The 25,047-nt window shown below is 32.2% G+C and overlaps 1 protein-coding gene across 1 annotated transcript in view; it reads left to right on the top strand.

The window, feature by feature from the left end:
• LOC139488879 (neuropeptide SIFamide receptor-like) overlaps positions 1-22,708 on the top strand; it is a 28,304-nt gene extending 5,596 nt beyond the window's left edge. The window contains exons 2-3 of the mRNA XM_071274831.1: positions 20,839-20,938; positions 21,529-22,708. Of these exons, the coding sequence (XP_071130932.1) occupies positions 20,839-20,938; positions 21,529-22,306 (878 nt within the window). The 3' untranslated portion in view covers positions 22,307-22,708. The remainder of the gene's footprint in view (positions 1-20,838; positions 20,939-21,528) is intronic.
• Positions 22,709-25,047: the final 2,339 nt, after the last annotated feature.

The following is a 25,047-nucleotide window of genomic DNA, read 5'->3' as shown; positions in this document are numbered from 1 at the left end:
TGGTTATCTTATGTCTTGGTTAGTAATAGAATTGTATGTTTGTTTCTTTGGTTATCGTATGTCATGGTTAGTAATAGTATTGTATGTTTGTTTCTTTGGTTATCTTATGTCATGGTTAGTAATAGAATTGTATGTTTGTTTCTTTGGTTATCTTATGTCATGGTTAGTAATAGTATTGTATGTTTGTTTCTTTGGTTATCTTATGTCTTGGTTAGTAATAGAATTGTATGTTTGTTTCTTTGGTTATCGTATGTCATGGTTAGTAATAGTATTGTATGTTTGTTTCTTTGGTTATCGTATGTCATGGTTAGTAATAGAATTGTATGTTTGTTTCTTTGGTTATCGTATGTCATGGTTAGTAATAGTATTGTATGTTTGTTTCTTTGGTTATCTTATGTCATGGTTATTAATAGTATTGTATGTTTGTTTCTTTGATTATCTTATGTCATGGTTAGTAATAGTATTGTATGTTTGTTTCTTTGGTTATCTTATGTCATGGTTAGTAATAGTATTGTGTGTTTGTTTCTTTGGTTATCGTATGCCATGGTTAGTAATAGTATTGTATGTTTGTTTCTTTGGTTATCTTATGTCATGGTTACTAATAGTATTGTATGTTTGTTTCTTTGGTTATCTTATGTCTTGGTTAGTAAAAGTATTGTATGTTTGTTTCTTGGATTATCGTATGTCTTGGTTTATTAATAGTATTGTATGTTTGTTTCTTTGGTTATCTTATGTCATGGTTAGTAATAGTATTGTATGTTTGTTTCTTGGATTATCGTATGTCATGGTTAGTAATAGTATTGTATGTTTGTTTCTTTGGTTATCTTATGTCATGGTTAGTAAAAGTATTGTACGTTTGTTTCTTTGGTTATCTTATGTCATGGTTAGTAAAAGTATTGTACGTTTTTTTCTTTGGTTATCTTATGTCATGGTTAGTAAAAGTATTGTACGTTTGTTTTTTTTGTTATCTTATGTCATGGTTAGTAATAGTATTGTATGTTTGTTTCTTTGATTATCTTATGTCATGGTTAGTAATAGTATTGTATGTTTGTTTCTTTGGTTATCGTATGTCATGGTTAGTAATAGTATTGTATGTTTGTTTCTTTGATTATCTTATGTCATGGTTAGTAATAGTATTGTATGTTTGTTTCTTTGGTTATCGTATGTCATGGTTAGTAAAAGTATTGTACGATTGTTTCTTTGGTTATCTTATGTCATGGTTAGTAAACGTATTGTACGTTTGTTTCTTTGGTTATCTTATTTCATATGGTAAGTAAAAGTATTGTACGTTTGTTTTTTTGGTTATCTTATGTCATGGTTAGTAATATTATTGTATGTTTGTTTCTTTGATTATCTTATGTCATGGTTAGTAATAGTATTGTATGTTTGTTTCTTTGGTTATCTTATGTCATGGTTAGTAATAGTATTGTATGTTTGTTTCTTTGGTTATCGTATGTCATGGTTAGTAAAAGTATTGTATGTTTGTTTCTTTGGTTATCTTATGTCTTGGTTAGTAATAGTATTGTATGTTTGTTTCTTTGGTTATCTTATGTCATGGTTAGTAATAGAATTGTATGTTTGTTTCTTTGGTTATCTAATGTCATAGTTAGTAAAAGTATTGTATGTTTGTTTCTTTGATTATCGTATGTCATGGTTAGTAATAGTATTGTATGTTTGTTTCTTTGGTTATCTTATGTTATGGTTAGTAATAGAATTGTATGTTTGTTTCTTTTGTTATCTAATGTCATGGTTAGTAATAGTATTGTATGTTTGTTTCTTTGATTATCTTATGTCATGGTTAGTAATAGTATTGTATGTTTGTTTCTTTGGTTATCTTATGTCATGATTAGTAAAAGTATTGTATGTTTGTTTCTTTGGTTATCTTATGTCTTGGTTATTAATAGTATTGTATGTTTGTTTCGTTGGTTATCTTATGTCATGGTTAGTAATAGTATTGTATGTTTGTTTCGTTGGTTATCTTATGTCATGGTTAGTAAAAGTATTGTATGTTTGTTTCTTGGATTATCGTATGTCATGGTTATTAATAGTATTGTATGTTTGTTTCGTTGGTTATCTTATGTCTTGGTTATTAATAGTATTGTATGTTTGTTTCGTTGGTTATCTTATGTCATGGTTAGTAAAAGTATTGTATGTTTGTTTCTTGGATTATCGTATGTCATGGTTAGTAATAGTATTGTATGTTTGTTTCTTTGGTTATCTTATGTCTTGGTTAGTAATAGAATTGTATGTTTGTTTCTTTGGTTATCGTATGTCATGGTTAGTAATATTATTGTATGTTTGTTTCTTTGATTATCTTATGTCATGGTTAGTAATAGTATTGTATGTTTGTTTCTTTGGTTATCTTATGTCATGGTTAGTAATAGTATTGTATGTTTGTTTCGTTGGTTATCTTATGTCATGGTTAGTAAAAGTATTGTATGTTTGTTTCTTGGATTATCGTATGTCATGGTTATTAATAGTATTGTATGTTTGTTTCGTTGGTTATCTTATGTCTTGGTTATTAATAGTATTGTATGTTTGTTTCGTTGGTTATCTTATGTCATGGTTAGTAAAAGTATTGTATGTTTGTTTCTTGGATTATCGTATGTCATGGTTAGTAATAGTATTGTATGTTTGTTTCTTTGGTTATCTTATGTCTTGGTTAGTAATAGAATTGTATGTTTGTTTCTTTGGTTATCGTATGTCATGGTTAGTAATAGTATTGTATGTTTGTTTCTTTGGTTATCTTATGTCATGGTTAGTAATAGAATTGTATGTTTGTTTCTTTGGTTATCTTATGTCATGGTTAGTAATAGTATTGTATGTTTGTTTCTTTGGTTATCTTATGTCTTGGTTAGTAATAGAATTGTATGTTTGTTTCTTTGGTTATCGTATGTCATGGTTAGTAATAGTATTGTATGTTTGTTTCTTTGGTTATCGTATGTCATGGTTAGTAATAGAATTGTATGTTTGTTTCTTTGGTTATCGTATGTCATGGTTAGTAATAGTATTGTATGTTTGTTTCTTTGGTTATCTTATGTCATGGTTATTAATAGTATTGTATGTTTGTTTCTTTGATTATCTTATGTCATGGTTAGTAATAGTATTGTATGTTTGTTTCTTTGGTTATCTTATGTCATGGTTAGTAATAGTATTGTGTGTTTGTTTCTTTGGTTATCGTATGCCATGGTTAGTAATAGTATTGTATGTTTGTTTCTTTGGTTATCTTATGTCATGGTTACTAATAGTATTGTATGTTTGTTTCTTTGGTTATCTTATGTCTTGGTTAGTAAAAGTATTGTATGTTTGTTTCTTGGATTATCGTATGTCTTGGTTTATTAATAGTATTGTATGTTTGTTTCTTTGGTTATCTTATGTCATGGTTAGTAATAGTATTGTATGTTTGTTTCTTGGATTATCGTATGTCATGGTTAGTAATAGTATTGTATGTTTGTTTCTTTGGTTATCTTATGTCATGGTTAGTAAAAGTATTGTACGTTTGTTTCTTTGGTTATCTTATGTCATGGTTAGTAAAAGTATTGTACGTTTTTTTCTTTGGTTATCTTATGTCATGGTTAGTAAAAGTATTGTACGTTTGTTTTTTTTGTTATCTTATGTCATGGTTAGTAATAGTATTGTATGTTTGTTTCTTTGATTATCTTATGTCATGGTTAGTAATAGTATTGTATGTTTGTTTCTTTGGTTATCGTATGTCATGGTTAGTAATAGTATTGTATGTTTGTTTCTTTGATTATCTTATGTCATGGTTAGTAATAGTATTGTATGTTTGTTTCTTTGGTTATCGTATGTCATGGTTAGTAAAAGTATTGTACGATTGTTTCTTTGGTTATCTTATGTCATGGTTAGTAAACGTATTGTACGTTTGTTTCTTTGGTTATCTTATTTCATATGGTAAGTAAAAGTATTGTACGTTTGTTTTTTTGGTTATCTTATGTCATGGTTAGTAATATTATTGTATGTTTGTTTCTTTGATTATCTTATGTCATGGTTAGTAATAGTATTGTATGTTTGTTTCTTTGGTTATCTTATGTCATGGTTAGTAATAGTATTGTATGTTTGTTTCTTTGGTTATCGTATGTCATGGTTAGTAAAAGTATTGTATGTTTGTTTCTTTGGTTATCTTATGTCTTGGTTAGTAATAGTATTGTATGTTTGTTTCTTTGGTTATCTTATGTCATGGTTAGTAATAGAATTGTATGTTTGTTTCTTTGGTTATCTAATGTCATAGTTAGTAAAAGTATTGTATGTTTGTTTCTTTGATTATCGTATGTCATGGTTAGTAATAGTATTGTATGTTTGTTTCTTTGGTTATCTTATGTTATGGTTAGTAATAGAATTGTATGTTTGTTTCTTTTGTTATCTAATGTCATGGTTAGTAATAGTATTGTATGTTTGTTTCTTTGATTATCTTATGTCATGGTTAGTAATAGTATTGTATGTTTGTTTCTTTGGTTATCTTATGTCATGATTAGTAAAAGTATTGTATGTTTGTTTCTTTGATTATCGTATGTCATGGTTAGTAATAGTATTGTATGTTTGTTTCTTTGGTTATCTTATGTCATGGCTAGTAAAAGTATTGTATGTTTGTTTCTTTGGTTATCGTATGTCATGGTTATTAATAGTATTGTGTGTTTGTTTCTTTTGTTATCTTATGTCATGGTTAGTAATAGTATTGTATGTTTGTTTCTTTGATTATCTTATGTCATGGTTAGTAATAGTATTGTATGTTTGTTTCTTAGGTAATATAATGTCATGGTTAGTAAAAGTATTGTATGTTTGTTTCTTTGGTTATCGTATGTCATGGTTATTAATAGTATTGTATGTTTGTTTCTTTTGTTATCTTATATCATGGTTAGTAATAGTATTGTATGTTTGTTTCTTTGGTTATCTTATGTCATGGTTAGTAATAGTATTGTATGTTTGTTTCTTTGGTTATCGTATGTCATGGTTATTAATAGTATTGTATGTTTGTTTCTTTTGTTATCTTATGTCATGGTTAGTAATAGTATTGTATGTTTGTTTCTTTGATTATCTTATGTCATGGTTAGTAATAGTATTGTATGTTTGTTTCTTTGGTTATCGTATGTCATGGTTAGTAAAAGTATTGTATGTTTGTTTCTTTGGTTATTTTATGTCATGGTTAGTAATAGTATTGTATGTTTGTTTAATTCCTCCTTTTGTTTCTTCGTCCTTTTTAATATAATAATTCGATGTTTAGGTGGAAACTTGATGAACAAAGCGTTTCAAATGTAATCAGAAGTAGGTTCTGTTTAAAAGGTTTGTAGAGCTTAAAATAGATTTAATTATTTCAGTTTCATGATAATAATGACGTGTTAACAGATCGATTCCGTCTTACTTCACGTGCACATATTATCTGAAGTATTCCCTTTGGCATGTGTTACGTGTGGTATGCTAAGTGACGGGACACAAAACTTCCTTGTATGGAAATTTTTATGACATTCGAGACAAGAATATTTTGTGACCAAGACACGATACTTGCTGTTTAGGAAAATATACTACATATAGCATGACCTGTTCCAGACTCCAAATAATTGACCACATAAAACATCAATTACACAGGACAACTAACGCCAATTATCAAAAGTTGGCCAACGTATTGACACTAGCGTAGGTTGACTGACAGAGTCACAATTTATCATACAATGCTCTTAGATCCCAATAGATCTTATAGAATTCATTATTGGTTGTGATTAATGTATGCATTTATTAGCTTTGGTATATGACAGCCTTGTTATTTGTCCTAACATTTTTGTACAGTGCGCTTTGAATAACTTACAATGCCGTCACTAAAAGTCTTTGTACATGCAAATTTACCATAAATGTCTACCAAGTGCAAGCTGTTCTTCAAATACATTACTCTGATAACATATTCGGTATGGTGAATTCAAGTTCTATAGCATAAGAAATATTTAAGGTAGTTTTCTTTTTAAAAATAGTGTAAAAATCCAATTGTCTAATTATTTTATTAGTTGCCTTTTTTTGAATGCGAAACGCATATTCATAAAAGAGATATTCAGCTGGTTTGAAAAATCAGTTCACAACTGGACCATTTTCATGGGTCGGATCCCGTTTTTTTTAAATGTCCTCATTCAAATACATTGATTGCTTGAAAAAAGCATCGTTATATCGTGTTTTCGAAATAGTACCAAATGATGAATTCCTGATCGTGGTTTAAAACTATAAATTTGTAGAACTTGAAAAAATATATAAATGTAAATAATTCATAAGAAGGATATTCCAAACAAGAAGTTTCTAAATCATGTGCAGTCTTTTAATTTCTTTGTTCATGATAGCTAAACTGTGGTAAAGTTTTTTGTACCTTTACGACATATGTTCTAGAAAGGTAAAGGATGAGAGATGTGCGCACGTAAAACTGATTTGACCTCACCAAAAATGGTATGCATGTACAAAATGTACCATGTCAGGCCAATAGAACATGCATTGTTCGTATATGTGTCATGTCGTGCTGTCCAATATGTTTGGTAATTTTCTTTTCACATATAATAACATATTATGTAATATGTTGGGTTTTTTTTCTCTTTTTCTTCCTTTATCCTTATACGTAATGATAGTTTAATCCCAATTCGAAATAAGCTAAATTAGCGTAGGTTGAATATCTTGACTTTCTCATCTCGCTTTTAGGCTACCACAGGGACTGCAATTTCTTTAGATTCGATTGTTGAACAATGCTGTTTTCTTTGTTTATGATGGCATTTCCGATAACATCTCAGCCTATATCAGTATTAGTGTCATTGAGTATTAGGAAAAACAAATATTGTGGTCCCAGGTGAAGAAGTTGATTGATATGGTAAAGTTCCTTTCCATGTTTACAGGCTTCTTACGTCGTCCACCATTCAAACGTTTTACCGGTTTTTATTCAGAATTTCATATTTGCTTTTATTACATCAAAAAGCTTCTGTCTCTTTGAATTTAAGAATGTGAAACTTACCAGAGTTAATCTGGTCCTCAATGTCAGGGGTTTGTGACTTTATATTTTAAAAGTACATAATAATGTACTTTCAAAATATAAAGTCAATAAACTTCAACCTTTCCTAAAATCCGATATAGGATTAATTTATAAATGCGTACCCTCCTCTCCCAAAAAACTATCATACGAAGATACATATTCCAATCTCAAGTAATCATTCCATGACGGAGAAATATAATTCCTGAAGATAATTTTAAATAATTTTAGAAAGTTAGTGACAGAAAATTATAATAACAACATGCCCGTATTTTCATATCAGTACGACTGGGCTGGTGATACCCTCGGGGACTAACAGTTTACTGGTATCAACCCAGTGAAAGTAATAAAATAAAGGGTACTAATATATTACACAAGATGAGAATTTCGACAATAAATCTCCCTTGAGTGAAAATGGCCAAAACTATGGTGAGATGACATTTATTATATGTTAGCGGATATTTTAGCCCATATTTAAAAGTAAAAAAAGCTTTGTTAAGATACAGTTTAGTAATTTACTTCAGTCGTTTCAAATGTATTCGACATTATGAAATACATTATCCGTCCCTATTCTTTATTTTCTAGCATTAAACTTAGGTCCTTGTTGGTAGAACTTAAAAAAGAAGCAAAATATATAATCAGGCTAAAAAAAAAACCACAGAGGACATAAATGTATGAACATAACAATACCTTTGGAGGAGGATGTTTTTGTGGATTATCAAATAAAGAAACAAATATTATGCGAATTACAATACATTATTATATCTTAAAACAAGAAGTTTAAAAAAAATGAAAGAATACAAACATTTTATATTCTAAAACTATTAGCTAGATTGTGTTTGTGACGGCTTTGCCGTCACATGCGCTCCAAGGCATCAATTGTCGCCGCTGCAATTACATTTGTAAGTGCATATAAAAAGTACAAAACAACACGGTACTAACATTGATTATGATATTGAAAAGTTAAAAAGTAACTTAATATGTCTTCCTCTATTGTTATGTCATTTATTATCAGCCAATTTGGGCCGTAAGTTTTCTCGTTTGAATTGCTTTACATTTTTTCATGCCGGGGCCTGTTATAGCCGATAATACGGTATTTTTTTTTTATTGTTGAAAGCCGTACGGTGACCTATAATAGTTGCTTTTAACCACTTATTTGAACTCTGCTAGATAGTACACAATATTTCCTTACTTTTATATTTAATATATGCCGAAAGTATATCGTCTTTCATATAAATTCAATCCAGTTTTACAATAGCATCGATGCAAACAATAGAGAAAAACTTCAAATCCAGGTCACATTGGAATGAACAATTTATTTGTCAATGGATGATTTAAATGTCAGCTATTCATACTTACCCAATACTTCTTCTTTCAAGCAAAATAGTACGTTAATTAATTACAGGCAGATTTACGTCTTCACATTTTAATTTCAATCATTAAAGACAAGTGTTTGACTCAGCAGTTGAACTCAAGTCTCTATGGAGCGCACCAGAATTAACAACTGATTATAGATTTAGATTTTGACGGATACTTGTTTTCAAATGTCAACATGTCAGTATTGGTGCATGAATTTGAAGGATAAGTTGCGATACAAAGTTGAGGACGAAAAGCTAAGAGAAAAACTACGGCATTTATAGCTTAAATCGAAACCTTTTTTTTTTGTCAGATATAATTTTTCTTTATTCAAAATTCTTCTACTATAGTCTTTTTATTGGTATGGAATTAAAACAAGGTAAACAGTGATTCGAACATATACTTAAAACTTTATTTTACAAATAGAATTATTAAAAATGCGCAAATTATAACAAAACTGTATTATGTTCTTTATATTATATGACCTGCATTTATCGTTTTCTTTCGAAACAAAACTTGATTATTCAGCGTCTACGACAACAACGACTGTACCAGATAGCTTCGTTCTGTACGGCTATTACAGTAGCAATACTTACAAAGTGATACAATTATCATCGAAATACAATACACAACACCAAACCCTGTCACCTGCTCCTACAAATACAATACACCACACCAAAACCCGTCATTTGCTCCTACAAATACAATACACCACACCAAAACCCGTCATTTGCTCCCACAAATACAATACACCACACCAAACCCCGTCATTTGTTCCTACAAATACAATACACCACACAAAACTCCGTCATTTGCTCCTACAAATACAATACACCACACCAAACCCCGTCATTTGCTCCTACAAATACAATACACCACACCAAACCCCGTCATTTGCTCCTACAAATACAATACACAACACCAAACCCTGTCACCTGCTCCTACAAATACAATACACCACACCAAAACCCGTCATTTGCTCCTACAAATACAATACACCACACCGAACCCCGTCATTTGTTCCTACAAATACAAGACACCATACCAAACCCCGTCATTTGTTCCTACAAATACAATACACCACACAAAACTCCGTCATTTGCTCCTACAAATACAATACACCACACCAAACCCCGTCATTTGCTCCTACAAATACAATACACCACACCAAACCCCGTCATTTGCTCCTACAAATACAATACACCACACCAAACCCCGTCATTTGCTCCTACAAATACAATACACCACACCAAACCCCGTCATTTGCTCCTACAAATACAATACACCACACCAAACCCCGTCATTTGCTCCTACAAATACAATACACCACACCAAACCCCGTCATTTGCTCCTACAAATACAATACACCACACCAAACCCCGTCATTTGCTCCTACAAATACAATACACCACACCAAACCCCGTCATTTGCTCCTACAAAGCAAAAGCAATATGCCTTAAAACAACAATAAGCATTGTCAACAATTTTCTAGATAGCCACCTAACTTATTGAAAAATATAACAAAATAAAAATGAACTGTAAGCTTAGTCAGTTTACATTTATTAAAAGTAGTGGTATACATTTAAAAAATAGTTCCCTTCTCAAAATATTTTATTGTCCTGATGTGAACAAAATTTTGTTTATGCCCCACCTACGATGGTAAAGGGGCATTATGGTTTCTGGTCTGTGCGTCCGTTCGTCCGTCCGTTCGTCTTTCCGTTCGTCCGTCCGTCCGTTCGTTCGTACGTTCGTTCGTTCGTCCGACCGTCCGTCTGTACCGCTTCAGGTTAAAGTTTTTGGTCAAGGTAGTTTTTGATGAAGCTGAAGTCCTATCAACTTGAAACTTAATACAGATGTTCCTTATGATATGATCTTTCTAATTTTAAAACCAAATTAGACCTTTGATCCCAATTATACGGTCCACTGAACATAGAAAATGAAAGTGCGAGTTTCAGGTTAAAGTCTTTGGTCAAGTAGTTTTTGATGAAGTTGAAGTATGATAATCAACTTTAAACTTAGTACACATGTTTCCTATGGTACGATCTTTCTAATTGTAATGCCAAATTAGATTGTTTACCCAATTTCACGTTCCATTGAACATGATATTGCGAGTGGTGCATCCGTGTACCTTGGACACATTCTTGTTTTTAATCAGATAGACACTTTAATTTCTCTTTTCAGAAAAAAAATAGCTATCCACTGTCTCTACCTTAGGGTAGGGTTTTGGCAAATCAAAATATTTTGAAGTGTAGCCAGCTAGATTAACAATTATCATTTTGTATACATCAAGTAATAGGTATATCCTCCAACAGGAAAACATTTCCTCTACAGGATGACACCTTCGATAACCTAGTTAAATCCAAGAGAATATATCTGACTAGTACCAAGCAATCTTTATACAATGCGACCATCGATTGCTTTACAAATTGTTATATATTTACCCTAAAACCGAATTAAAAATTGTTCAGTAGAGATATGGAAAATTACATCTTACTGAAATTCAAATAGATCTTTCATTGAAATACCTTTTTTAAGCAAGATTCCTATTGCTGCGGCATACATATCTTCAGGAAACTCGTGATTTCTCTAGGGTATCATGACATTGAATAAAGTATCGTAAGTCATAGTATGCTCAAAATAAAATTTGCAACAAAATCTGTACACAAAAGATTGTTTGTTAACTTTAGTGAGTGAGAAAAGTCGATAACATAGGAACCTAACAACACGAGTTTGAAATGGCTAGGTGAAAAAGCGCATTACATTAGTTCTGGATCCGCCACTGGACCGTGTTAACATCTTTTTACAGGGTGTACTTTTGACAGCGTTTATTTATCAGTACATCTATCATAGCTTATTGTAAAAGATCTAAATTGCTGGTGATCATTTGATAAATTTTCATAAAATTAAAAATGGGAATGGAGAATGTGTCAAAGAGACAACAGCTCAACCAAAGAGCAGAAAACAGTATAAAGTCAACACTGCTGTCACAGTGAGTGACAGCTTATATCTATTCTTGCGATTTACAGTTTTCTGCATGCTTAAAGGACTTATCAAATCTGTTTCTTATCTATATATCAAAAAGAAGATGTGGTATGATTGCAAATGAGACAACTTTCCACAAGAGACCAACATGACACAGAAATTAACGACTATAGTTCATCGTACGGCCTTCAACAATGAGCAAAGCCCACTCCGCATATAAAGTCAGCTATAAAAGGCCCCAAAATGACAAATGTAAAACAATTCAAACGACAAAACTAACGGCCTAATTTATGTACAAAAAATTAACGAAAAACAAATATGTAACACATCAACAAACGACAACCACTGAATTATAGGCGACTCGAGACAGGCACATACATACAGAATGTGGCGGGGTTAAACATGTTAGTGGGATCCCAACCCGCCCCTAGAAGTAAAATATCTAAAAGTGTAAGCTTTAAATATGATATCAGCGGAAAAAAAAACAGAGTGGAAAATAACACTTTTTTTTTAATCAATGCCGGCAGAAAAAATATACGAACACATTGGGATCAATATCACTAAGAAAAGCATATACAATAATTAATTACAATTATATAAAAAAAACTAACACATCACACAACTCTTGCAAGACTATTTAAGCTCAGCTGTTTCTGTAAACAGGTACAAAATCATAAAATATGGTTTTATAGATCGTTAATTACAGTTAATAACAAATATTGTAACATTGCACTTATTATCATTGTATGATAGGAAATTGAAATACGTACTGCATTTATGGAAACAAATCATATAGTCACGTTTTTTTTTTATATAATTTGTAAAGTGTGTAGATAACTACCAACAAACAAAAATATTTTTTAATTGAAATGGGAGGGTATGGTTAATAAAAAAACAATTAACATGCTTCTCATGGTCATAAGACATTAATTATGCTGCGAGACACATGTATCAAATATTCATTTAGTTACTTATATAATATAATTTGTGTAGGGATAAAAGCTTTTTGCATTTATTAAATAAATACAAACTGTTTTTCTTTCTTAAAATGATGTTTTGCTATAGGATGTATTTTGCGAAGATGTTTGAAAAAGTATAACTTTTAGGGTTAGGTCTTGACTTTGCGTTTTGAATTTTCTTTGGAGTTAATTATGTTAGTTATTTTAATTTTAGAATAGCTACCAAGTTGTTGCTTGCTTGCTTATTATCCAGGTGCATTCGTGAATATATACTTGGCTAAAACTCTAAACGTGTGCGTAATTCATTTAATAAGACATTCAGGTTTTTCTAGGTTGTTCGTCCGGGAATGAGGTTAGGAAAATTGAACTGCCACTAGAAAATGGGGGTTTGTTGGAAATGGGAACAGAAGTTTATCTCTCAACAGACAAACTGTAAACCCTTTAAAATTCGTTGCTATGGTTTTTTTTATGTTCAGAGAGCGTGGCAATATCAATAACTATATTAAAACTACATGTAACGTCCCATTTCCGACCGGACGTGATTGCTTATATTTATATACCCCTTATAGCAAAACAGAAACCCGATCGTAGCGAGAATATTACTGCTGAATAGGAAAGTTATAGAGTGATTATCGTATTTATATAACCCGGTAAACCATTGTGATGACAACTTATCATGACCAGGGCCGTAACTACCTATGAGGCAGGGGAGCAATCTGTTGCCCTGAATTTTCTACACTACATTTTTTTTTGGAAGTACTAAAATGAAATTTTGACAATATGTACACCAAGAACTTGAATTTATATAATAAACAACACAAGTTTACAGTTGTAACATTGTTATATACGTCATTTTCCGGATTTTTTATCGAAAGTGAACCGTTTCAGTATTTGTATTTTGGCTTTTTTTTTCGTGTGGCCGTCCGTCTGTTATTCAGTATTCGTACGAGAACACATATGAAACTTTGCTTTCGACAATTGTGAATAAAACGTAACTATTCACATTTATTTAGGGGCTCAATTAAGCAGCAGAAGTTCCCTTTGAATTGTGAATCTTATGATATCGGGAATTCGTTTCCGGCTGAATCAGCTGTTTTAACCGCTTCTCCCGATCGTACGAGAATATTATGGTCAATGCCTTAGTAGTTAAACACCCCCATTCGTTGTAGCAGGGACTTTCTATACTAAGTATATACTTGACTGTATTTAAAGCCCCTGTTTTTAGTTATATACATATCTGTTCAGCTTTAAACAATATTGAAATTCAAGGTCCTCGATAAAAACATTATTGTGCGTTCCATGATCTTAGTTGCTTTATATGTAAGTAAGGAAATCGAAGAAAAACGAGTCATTTTAGCCATATTGAGAAAAAAAATCCATTGTCACACTGTATTTTATGTTAATAATTATAGGCCAAATTACAGCCTTTAAGACGAAACCTTGGCTCACTCACCCTAAACAGCAATATCAGCTTGTTTTTGCATAAAATTTGTTTCCAGGTTCAAGCAATACTGGTGCCTCTTAGGAAATCGAAGGAAAACGGGTCATCTTTAGCCATTTTACTGAGAGAAAAAAAATCGGCAGGGGCTGTGCCCCTAACCCCCTCTCTTTGGTGCCTCAGTCGGTCGCCCCAACCCCTGTCTCCCCTGAATTAGAACCCTAGTTAAGGCCCTGATAACTTGTTTTTTTCAATTAAAACAAAAAAAGTGGTGAAATACTTTCAAATTGTTATTGGAATTTCTTTATACGAATGTTTTCAAATAATATCAAGCGTCTAGTTCTGTAAAAATGTTTTACATAAATAAAAAGCCAGATCTCATCATTTCTGCTTCATAAATTACTAGATGTCAATTTTGTGCTAAAATTACCAGTTGTTTATGAAATAATGATTCTTTAAAACGATTTACCACCATAATCCTACAACAGAGAAGACACGATAAAAGTACATTGTTTCTTTCAGTATTGACGATTGCCTGAATCTACTCTTCAAATCTGATTATAGCGTTATGCTGCTAGTTTTACGATTTCTAGAGATGGAATAATTTAATAAAATGTAATTTCAGAACCACGATATCACTCCCTTTCCGTTTTCCGCTTGATTTACCTAATTGCAGCAGCTGATTTGCTTTTTTCGTATTTTATTGTTTCCGGCGGAAGTCGATTATTGACGTACAGTCATTCTTATTTACGTTTCCTGTCCAGTAACCGTATTGGAAAGTCATTTAGTATGGTAAAAACAATATCATTTATATCATATTTTTATAAATATCTAAAATTGACCAATTGAACTATGTGTTCATAAAAAAACTTGCGTGTATTTATGGTTCACAAATACGGCATATTTCGTTTCAATGATTGGAGATGTAAGTTGAATGCAATTTAGACAGCAACCAATTTTTAAATATGAAGATTTCCCTATAGAGTATGGCAAGCACTAAGTAGAACCGTTATGATTTTTGAATTAATCTAAGAATCAAAAATTTCTTGCAGAAACATAAGAGTATATATACAAAGAGATTCTATTACGAGGTTCCTGACTTAAACCAGAACAAAACTTTACAATCAGTGGCGGATCCAGAGGGGGGTTCCGTGGTTTGGAACCCCTGTCGTGGGCCTCGATCCTTTTTGTTGTCTGGGGGGACTATGGGATTGAAGTCACGCTTTTCGTTATCCAAATTTTATTTTACTGTCATTTAACAAACACATGTATGACAGACGACACTAATTGTTCGACGCCGACAAGCATAAAAAAAAGTATACAGTCCCGTAAAATACAAAAACAGACTAAATTATGTCCTACATTTCCGGTAACCAGAAATACCAAATAGAGGTATATAACATCCCCCGCCCAAATATAAAATTTTGGTCTGGTCACTGGAAATGCAGACAGCAATATAACATATTACAATAATAATAATAATAAAAAATACATTTCAAATTTGTATACACCCTTCTCACTCTGGCATTACTAACTCCGTACATGGACACAGTTTTGTTTGTACTTGCATATATACTATATCATATATAAGATGAATATAACTTTTCATAAAGTTGACTCAACTCTTAAGTTTGCTATTATTGGTGACAATTTGTGCTCTAATCACAGTGATGCTAGTAGAGACCCGAAACTCTTAATACAATTATTTTAAATAACACAATCTAGTATAACACTATCACACACTCTTATATAACTAGCCAAAAGTTCACGTGAAATAATTTTGATATACATGTATACATACACTCTCAGTCTCAATAAACAATGTTATATAAAATGTACAGGTTTTCACTCTAGCAGTCACTAACACTCTGTACACCGTTATAAATTCAACTGAGAAAAACTTTCGCAAGTATTTGAAAAACTTTTCAATTCTGTTGCATGTAACACATCTAGTTCATAATAATGCCTTATCTAGCTTCATGATATATATACTTTTTGAATGTAACATATGATAGAAATGAATACCTTTAAGAAAATATAACAACCATCAATCGTAATATCATACGAAAAAAACAGTAAATAAAAGTACATTTGACATTAGTACAATGCAATAACAGCGATGCTATCATCACCAAAAACGAGTATGTCCTTCTGCATAGTCCATAGCTGAAAATCAGGGTATAACTGCAACTGCTCACATCTCGCGATCTAAGGTATGTAAGTTTAGCGATGCAATCATCACCAAAAACGTCACAAATCAAGAAGATTATGTCCTTCTGCATAGTTTATATAAACTGTCTAAATCCCGCAATCAAATGTTATGTTAGTTTAGCGATGCAATCATCACCAAAACAGAAGAACAAAAGTCAAACCATGGGTATTGCTTAACGGAGTGTAAATAATTTGAGCGATGCAATCATCACTTTATAAAGCTCGAAACTAAATGTTGTAAGAAATCCAATCCATGCTATTGTTAAACGACGTGTAATTTCGGTTTAGCGATGCAATCATCACTTTATAAAGCACGCAACCTTTGCTACTTTTAAACGGAGTGTAATTTCTGTTTAGCGAATTGCAATCATCACCAAAACAAGGAAAACTATGTGAAGACAAATTAACATAAAAAAAAATGAAATGGCTTAATGTGAGAAGAATTTAAGAAACAACACTGTACATGTAGGTAGTTCTGGCGATACAATTAACATAGAATTATATTTTCTGAAGTTCCCAATAATTCATGCTTAAATGCAGTCCTTTTGTGACAATTCACAAATTCCGAGTAGCCACAGTCTGGCAAGAGCTGGACAAGGATGTATTCCGTCAATAAAAAAGTTATAAAATTTGTATGTGTATCTGGGGTTACTGCCCGAGCTTTTCCTACAATTCTGGATGTCACAATTAAATTTTGGTGAATATTTTCGTAGTAACATGTTTGTTTCACGGATAAAACTGTTGACTGCATCAATTTGTTCACTCAGCAAGTGATCGTCATTTTTGAACGGTCCAGGATTAGCATGGTTTTTATAGGCATTCCATAGAAAAATTGAATAGTACGGTAATTCCAGAAAGGCAAGTTTTACCGTCGGAAAATCTGATATAAAAGCATGAATGTTTTTGAAAATTTGTGTCAATTGATTAACATTTGAATTTATTTTATCTCTTGATTTCAAAGAAATAAATTTACCATTTTTTTTTGTCGTGAGATCACACGTTCCTAGCCAAACATAAAGTAATATTTTAGGATGTATCTGTAAATTAAGCTCCAAATTGTCTTTAAGGTACTGTAATTGGTCGTTCGCGGATGCACCACTTTTAAACCACCACTGAATTTTCCTTTCTGTCCTCGAATTAACTTCATTCTGTAAAAATCTTGCTTTACTATCACTCAAAATTAACGGAATATAGTCAAAAGAAAAACTTGTCTGTGAGGACTCCAGCTTATGGATCTGCTTGTTTAGTTGATTTTGGCTCATTGCCGTGCATTTTGTCCACTACCACGTGTTCGCAAAAAAAAATAATGTTCACCAAAAATTATATCACAAATAAAAGCAATATTTACGCTAAAAGCCTTTTTAAGTCCTCCACCATGTCGTGGGCCTCAATCCTTTTTGTTGTCTGGGGGGACTATGGGATTGAAGTCACGCTTTTCGTTATCCAAATTTTATTTTACTGCCATTTAACAAACACATGTATGGCAGACGACACTAATTGTTCGACGCCGACAAGCATAAAAAAAGTATACAGTCCCGTAAAATACAAAAACAGACTAAATTTTGTCCTACATTTCCGGTAACCAGAAATACCAAATAGAAGTATATAACACCCCCTTTTTTGGACGATCAATGCATTTGAATGGATACATATAGTTGGAACCCCAGCTTTTATCCTGGGTTAGGAAACCCCCTTTTGAAATGGCTGGATCCGCTCCTGACATTGAACAGATACATAAGATGTTTAGGGCTGATTTTGACCCAACAATACCAATTACAAAGAAGTAAAAAGGATTATGGCGAGTCCTTCTCAAGTCTGATATTTATCAATAGAAATGTTTCAGATAAAAATTTGAAATAATATAAAGAAAAATTATGTGAATTGATTGCCAATTAAAAAAATATTCTCAAGAGACACAGACCTTTATTCTTTCTCTATCCAGACGCTTAATGTACCACAATCCAGCTTATCGATGAATTTGGATTTAAAAATGTTTTGATATGAGCGTCACTGATGAGTCCTATGTAGACGAAACGCGTGTCTGACGTACTAAATTATAATCCTGGTACCTTTGATTCTATTCTTAGATAGCAAAAAAGATGTACCTGCAAAATCAGAATGTTAAGTCGGGACAATAATAATTTCTCTGATATTGTCATAATAATCGCGAAAATATTGTCCAACGAATAACTTGTATATATAATAGCTTTGTATGCTTTACTATACACCGTACCACATATACCTTTGATCTTCATTATTTCTGATTTTTAAAGGGGGGATACCCGATATGTCTCGTAGCCAAACTGAATATTGCTATGGTAAGTTGTTTTTCCACTTGGCCATTGTAAAAGTTGTAGAGATATAAAGAGTCTCTAATCTGTTACGTACATGTACCAGAACGTCGACAAGTTGGCCGAATAATACGGTGTGGTGTACCAATTATGTCGCAAATCAATATAAACTTGACTGTTACCGGCAATAACCAACAATATCTCCACTTTTTCAAATAACCAGCCAGTTGTAGAGGTAGTAACAACCTCTTCTCTGTATCACATATACGCTGGACGCCCAATAGTCTAAATGCATATAAGGTTTTGTTGAATAGGGATTGTTGGATCATACGAAAGATTCGAATCCTGGGCATAACGCAATAGGTAGAGCTAGAAATTGTCTCTATTTTCTGTCTGGCCTTCTAAAATTATAAGCCTGGTTTCTGTAATGAAATTTACATATGTACTAGATCTTCATGATTCTTGCAGCGCTTAGGTCCTAACTTGTTTATGTATTTGTCATTCCTGGGTTTCTTCACTGTTTGCATTTAAGCGTTTCGATGACTGTAAATTCAAGAAAAAATGCTTCAGAAGCACACAATTTATGTTTTTTTTTCAGCAAGGATTAAGGGTTTGGTACGGATATAATACAGCTCAATTCAACATTTACCAACTAGCTTATACTCATATTATTAATCAGGGTATTAGATCCAGGGGTAATGCCAGATATTGTCTTTACATGACATCGCACCATATATACCAATGACTTATAAGAGTCTTAACTGCATCGGTTGAGGTATCGTGTATACACCTTAACTATTCCCGGCTACCTGTACTAAGGGGTTTTCCGACTTGGTAACAGTACTAGAGGTAGAGCTACAGTATGCTTTGCACCGTATAACATATAACCTAGACTTGTACTATTTTTTCTAGCAAAGGTTGGGTTGTCTTACTAATATTTTCTCAGCTGTCTAGACTACATACATGTTACTGTTTACCCATAGTACCAAAGGTAGAGGCAAATATTAACTTTTATGCAAAGTATCACGTATAACTTTACCTTACCGATTTTGCAACATAGTGTGGAACCGTGATACCCGGTCACATCAGGGGCGGATCCAGCCATTTTAAAAAGGGGGGGGGGGGGTTGGGGGTTTCCAATTACATGTCCCCATTCAAATGCATTGATCGTCCAAAAAAAAAGGGGGTTCAAACCCCCGGAACCCCCCCCCCCCCCCCCCTCTGGATCCGCGCCTGCACATTATGTTAAATGTTAATGTTTTGAAAAATATTCTGTTAGTGTACATCAATGAACAAACAGTCCTCTATGTAACGAAATTACAGAAGCCTGTACGCTAAACATGTAGAAGTTATGTGTTTTAATCTTAATTTAACAAATTAACCCTTGGACCGATTCACAAATGCCTTTAAAAGATGAACGACGACTTAACACATATACACCTAATCTTTTACATTACGACAAATATATCATGTCATTCTAAGTATCAGAGTATACAGTTTGAGATCACTTCGAATACTTTTCAAACAAAATTTCTAAACTTTTAACCTTAAAAACGAAATGATTTTTTCACCATTTCATCCTAGCTTATTTTTTTATAAAACCAATGAAACACAATAAGATTATATAAACCAATTCTTTCAATTTAATCTTGTCGTGAACATGTGTAATGTTGTTTTCGCAGCAGGGGTACTTGTCGTATAAAGTTATTTTTCAATATTTAAGTTTTCGTTATTTCCTGTAAAACAATGCGTATTGTGAAGTATGTAGTCTTTTAATAATATTGCATGACGATAATCAATACGTCAATAGAAGAAAAAGAGTTGATTAATACAAAATGGAAGATTGAGTGCTGACCTTGTTACCCAGTAAAAATACAAAGTAAACATCGGATTCTCAGCACTGTCATTTACAGCGATAGTAGTTGACAGATACAAAAATAACTATATATACAATAATTATCATAATTATTACAAAATACCGATATCTAAAGCAGGATGTCGCGGGCTCGATCCTGACCAGGTCAAACTAAAAACCTTAAAATTAGTATATGTTGCTTCTCAGCTTAACTTCATGCGATAAAGTGTAAGAGCAAACTTTAAGACTGGTGGGGAAAATGTGGGCAGGTAGGCAGACGTTCTGAACTAGCGCGTTTAACATTCACGGTGAGCGTGGCGGTCAAGTACAAAGCAGTATTTACTTTCATACACGTATTACTTGCCACTCAACATTTAACGCCAATGCACAAATCCATTTATATTTTATAGTAATCATATAGACGTGTTTAACTTTAGTTTAATAATATATGGCAATTTATACCAGCTCTTTGAAAATGTTATTGCAATATACTGAAAAAGAGGAACGAAAGATACCAAAGGGACAGTCAACCTAACAATGGAATATCAGAAAGGATAAAATGAACAACTTAATGTCGACCCCAACACATCAAAAGAGTATCAGAGCAAAAAATGCGTTACACGCATTAATAATTGTAATCGGAACGATAATGTGTCAATTATCCTTGTAACTATGATCTATATTTTGTCATTTGTAATTCTCGGAACAAATTGATTAATGTTTTTGTAATTTGATTGCAGGTTGGCCTTTCGGACCAGTGCTGTGTAAAGTGACACCGTATTTACAGGGTGTTTCAGTGTGTGCCTCTGTGAATACTTTGGCAGCAATAGCTGTTGACAGGTACGAAAACTTGCAATAACAATAAATATATACAAAATATCAATCTCTAAAATGTAACAGCGTGAATAATGTGTAAGCTTATTTAAAAATAGTCGATATCTAACGGGAAAGATATGAAGTTTATTTCCGTGTTTGGCCAAATGACTATAGGATAAGACTTGTTATAGTGTTTTAGGGAACTATGCATGAAACGTCATATTATTGTCTCAGTTTCAACCGCTCCAAGGCTATTTATGATTATTCATATTCATTCGAAGATAAAAAGAAAAATCCCTTATCTTTCATATCATTTAATTTTTGTTGGGTTCATAATTTGTGTTGTTTTGCAAGGAGTCAAACAAGTATACCAGAAGTTTAATAATATGTATTTAAGTTAAATTTATGTATTTATACTCGAATACGAAGTGTTTACGGCTTTACAAATACCATCATTATAAAATTTTATTGCAAAAGATTTTTTTCCATACATACAGATACAGAGTGTAGATAATTTATAAGTTTCACAATATGCATGTAGTTGTGTTTGATAGTTTAGTTTTTAGTAAATCACACCAATTGTTTGTGTAAACTCTTTAATTCATTTATTTTAGATACCTTGCAATTTGTCGTTCATTTGAGTTCAAACTGACTGCCCGGAAGATAAAACACATAATAATTATCATCTGGATACTATCAATGAGTATAATGACACCGTGGGCAGTGTTCTACACAACGCTGGACTACAAGGATTCAAGTGGACAAATTATTCCAATGTGTTATCCGATGTGGCCTAGTCCGAAAGCTATGAAAGCTTATTTTATAGGAGCGACGCTTTTGTCTTGCTACATTATACCTCTTATTTTGATAATCGTTTGTTATCTGTTTATTGGAGTAAAAGTTTGGCGCCGTGACCAACCTGGGGCAAAAAACGCAAGCGCTTGTGTGATTTATAAATCAAAAGTGAAAGTCGTTAAAATGCTCGCTGTTGTTGTTATTATGTTTGCATTTTCGTGGATGCCTTTGTATGTAGTAAATTTTGTGAAAATAATTTCTCCGCAGGACAGCTCAAAAGCATCAAGTTACCCGGACTATCTAGAAAATATTATTATTCCAATAGCTCAATGGCTCGGATCATCCAACAGTGGAATGAACCCTATTATATACTGTTTCTTCAGCAAAAAATTTCGATATGGTTTCCGCGATCTTCTGACATGTTTTAAGCATAGACATGTACTCCACGACAGTTCAAAACGAACATATATGTGCGTGAAATCTCACATTGATGATATATCATCCTCTCCTATTTCAAAACGAAGTGCCTCTCCTAGACCTGGCAGTACTAGTCCTAGACCACTTGGTCATAGAATTGTGTACAACTCACGAGTCTAAGATAATAAAACACCTGCCAGCAATTGTATTATATCAAGGTTTAAACTGATATATTTATGAGATACCGTGTAGTGATAGATTTATTTTTAAGCCTATATTTATAATAGTACTGAATAATTGCAACGGACGTCGAACTAAACGTCAAACATCCTAGACAACAATATAAGTTTATCAAATGATATTAATGTTATGTTTTGTACAAACCTATAGGGTTTGTGGTACCTTTTTGTATTGTAAAATCACATATGTATAAATGATCGAGAATAGAGTCTCGTTTTCGAGCGAATTAAAGCATGAAATTCAATATAGTTGAAAAAGTGAGTCTTGTTTTGTACATACCTATCTATAAAGTTTGTGGTACCTTTTGTGTTGTAAAATCACATATGTATTAAAGATCAAGAATATAGTCTTGTTTTCAAATTATAGCATATAATTCAATAGAGTTGCAAGAGCGAGTATTATTTTACCAGCGGATTCTTAACACCTAAAAGGCCATGCGAGTTTTATTTGCAATCACTTCGCTTCTTCTCCAGTGAAACTAAATCTTCATTGGGGTATTTAGTTTGAAAAATATATCCATGTTTTTGACCCATAAACAAATATGTCAGCTGTTGTTAAATTTAGAACAAAGGAGTAAAATACTGTTTTAGCTGACATAATGTAATAGTATATCTAAAATTAAAAAAAAAAGCCGATAGAGCAGATCTGATTCTTGTAAAAATGATATGCAGGTTAATGTCAACTCCTGAGAAATTTTAAAAAGATAAGACATTTCAGGATTATTATTTTTATATATGTTTGTCAGTGTTGCTTTATTTTTTGTCGTGCAGTTTAAAACTTTCAGATCTCAGCAGATTTTTTACTTTTATATGTATTTTTAATTTCACCTTCTGAAATGTATTTAATTCTTCTATGAAAGGTAAATTCATAAACTCATCATAGATACCAGGATTAAAATGGTGTACGCAAAACGCACTTTTTTTCTTCAAAAGTGTCATCAGTGACGCTCAAAACATTAAATTGTAGTTTGTCATTTAATATACATGTAGGTTGAAATAATTTATTTTTATTCACTAGATATGGTTGTGCACAAATGTCATTAATAAACGACTAGTTTTATTTAGCATGCAATCAGTGAGTTATGAGGATCATAGTTTATTACATGAATACATTCCTTTAACATATCAGACTTCCAGCGTACATGCTTATTTGCCTTTTGATTCGAAATGACCTTCTGCCATTGATTGTGTTCAATTTTCAAAGTAGGATGAAATCTAAAACGTACATAAAAAAAAACATGGTATCAAATTATTATTTCGAATTCTGAAATTATCCTTAAACTGAAAAAGGAACACAAAGTTGACCATGCTAGCTTCTTTTGTTAAACTGTTGGTTTACAAATGTAGAAATTATAAACTCATTTTTCTATTTTAATCAAATATCCGTCAGAAAAATATTTTGAAGAACTCCGTTGGAAAATAGGTTCAACCAAACAGAAGACTTTGGGAGATAAATCTTTCAAAATATCAATCTAATGGAGAAACTCGGAATCAAATTTTAAAACCATTGAAATCAACCACCTTCAAGTTGGCTGCATTTCTGTCAAAACAATTAGGTTTTATTGAACACCATTCGTACGTTAAGAGGCATCGTTACGTCCATCCCATGTCGGGAGTTGCAAAATATTATGTTAAATTGAACGAGTAGTTGAGGCAAATTAAATTCTTATAATTGATAATCGGCACTTCTGTCATTATGGAATTGGTGATTAGGTACCTACGGAACAAACATTATTTCTATTTTATTCGGTATAATGACGATCACGAAGACGATTGATGAACTTTAATATTGCTGGAAAACAGCGATTCCCTTTATCTGGTAAAATAGCGTCATAAATGCATGCATAATTGACGAACTTTTCGAGCGAAGGACATAAATCGAAAGGGTTCTATTGTTTTAACTTTGCTTAAAGTTACAAGTCTGCACACATTCAGTGTGCATAGTAATTATTGATATGTTTGACAGTGTTTTCACCGGAGTTTGTGTATAGGTTGTGCCACCACAAGATGTTTTTTTAGTTAATTTCTTTTGTGTTTCACATAGTGATCTATGTATTCATGTGTTCCAGGTTGATGGTAATCTTGCCTTTTCACATATGAAGAAAAAACTCAAATTTAGCATTATGCAAGGTTGAACATAAGGTTTGTTTAACACAGTTTGACCTTTGACATTGGCAGTGAGCATCCTATAGTACTTGATAAGTTAAAAGGATACAATTTGATTTGCTCCTAAATTGTCTTGTGTTTTTTTTTTGCAAAATAATCATATTTTTCTTTTTTCTTTCTGAAAACAACAACATTTCACGGTTTTGAAATCAGAGTTCAGCAATTTTGACCGTAAACATCAAGATGAGTTATTTTCAGTTTATTAATGCACCAAGTAAATAATTCCAATGCGTTGCAAATAAACTCAAATAAACCGTCATCAGAGCTACAAGGATTGAAATTTTGTATTTGCACCAGACACGCATTATGATCTCATTGATTGGTAATTACTCTACCATGGTTATCGTCATTTATTTGGTCTTTTCGGGCTTGTACAATTGACAATGGATACATAGTTTTATCTAATTTATTTTTCTTGTTACGGCATCGTTTCCAGTAAATCTTTTATAATTTTAATTTCCTATGTTTAGTCATCCTCCATCTTGTCGATATCAAGTTTATTTGAGTTGTATTTTT

The sequence above is a fragment of the Mytilus edulis genome, chromosome 9, assembly GCF_963676685.1.
Source record: "Mytilus edulis chromosome 9, xbMytEdul2.2, whole genome shotgun sequence".
NCBI classification, from domain to species: domain Eukaryota; kingdom Metazoa; phylum Mollusca; class Bivalvia; order Mytilida; family Mytilidae; genus Mytilus; species Mytilus edulis.
This window is presented reverse-complemented; position numbering and strand designations above follow the sequence as displayed.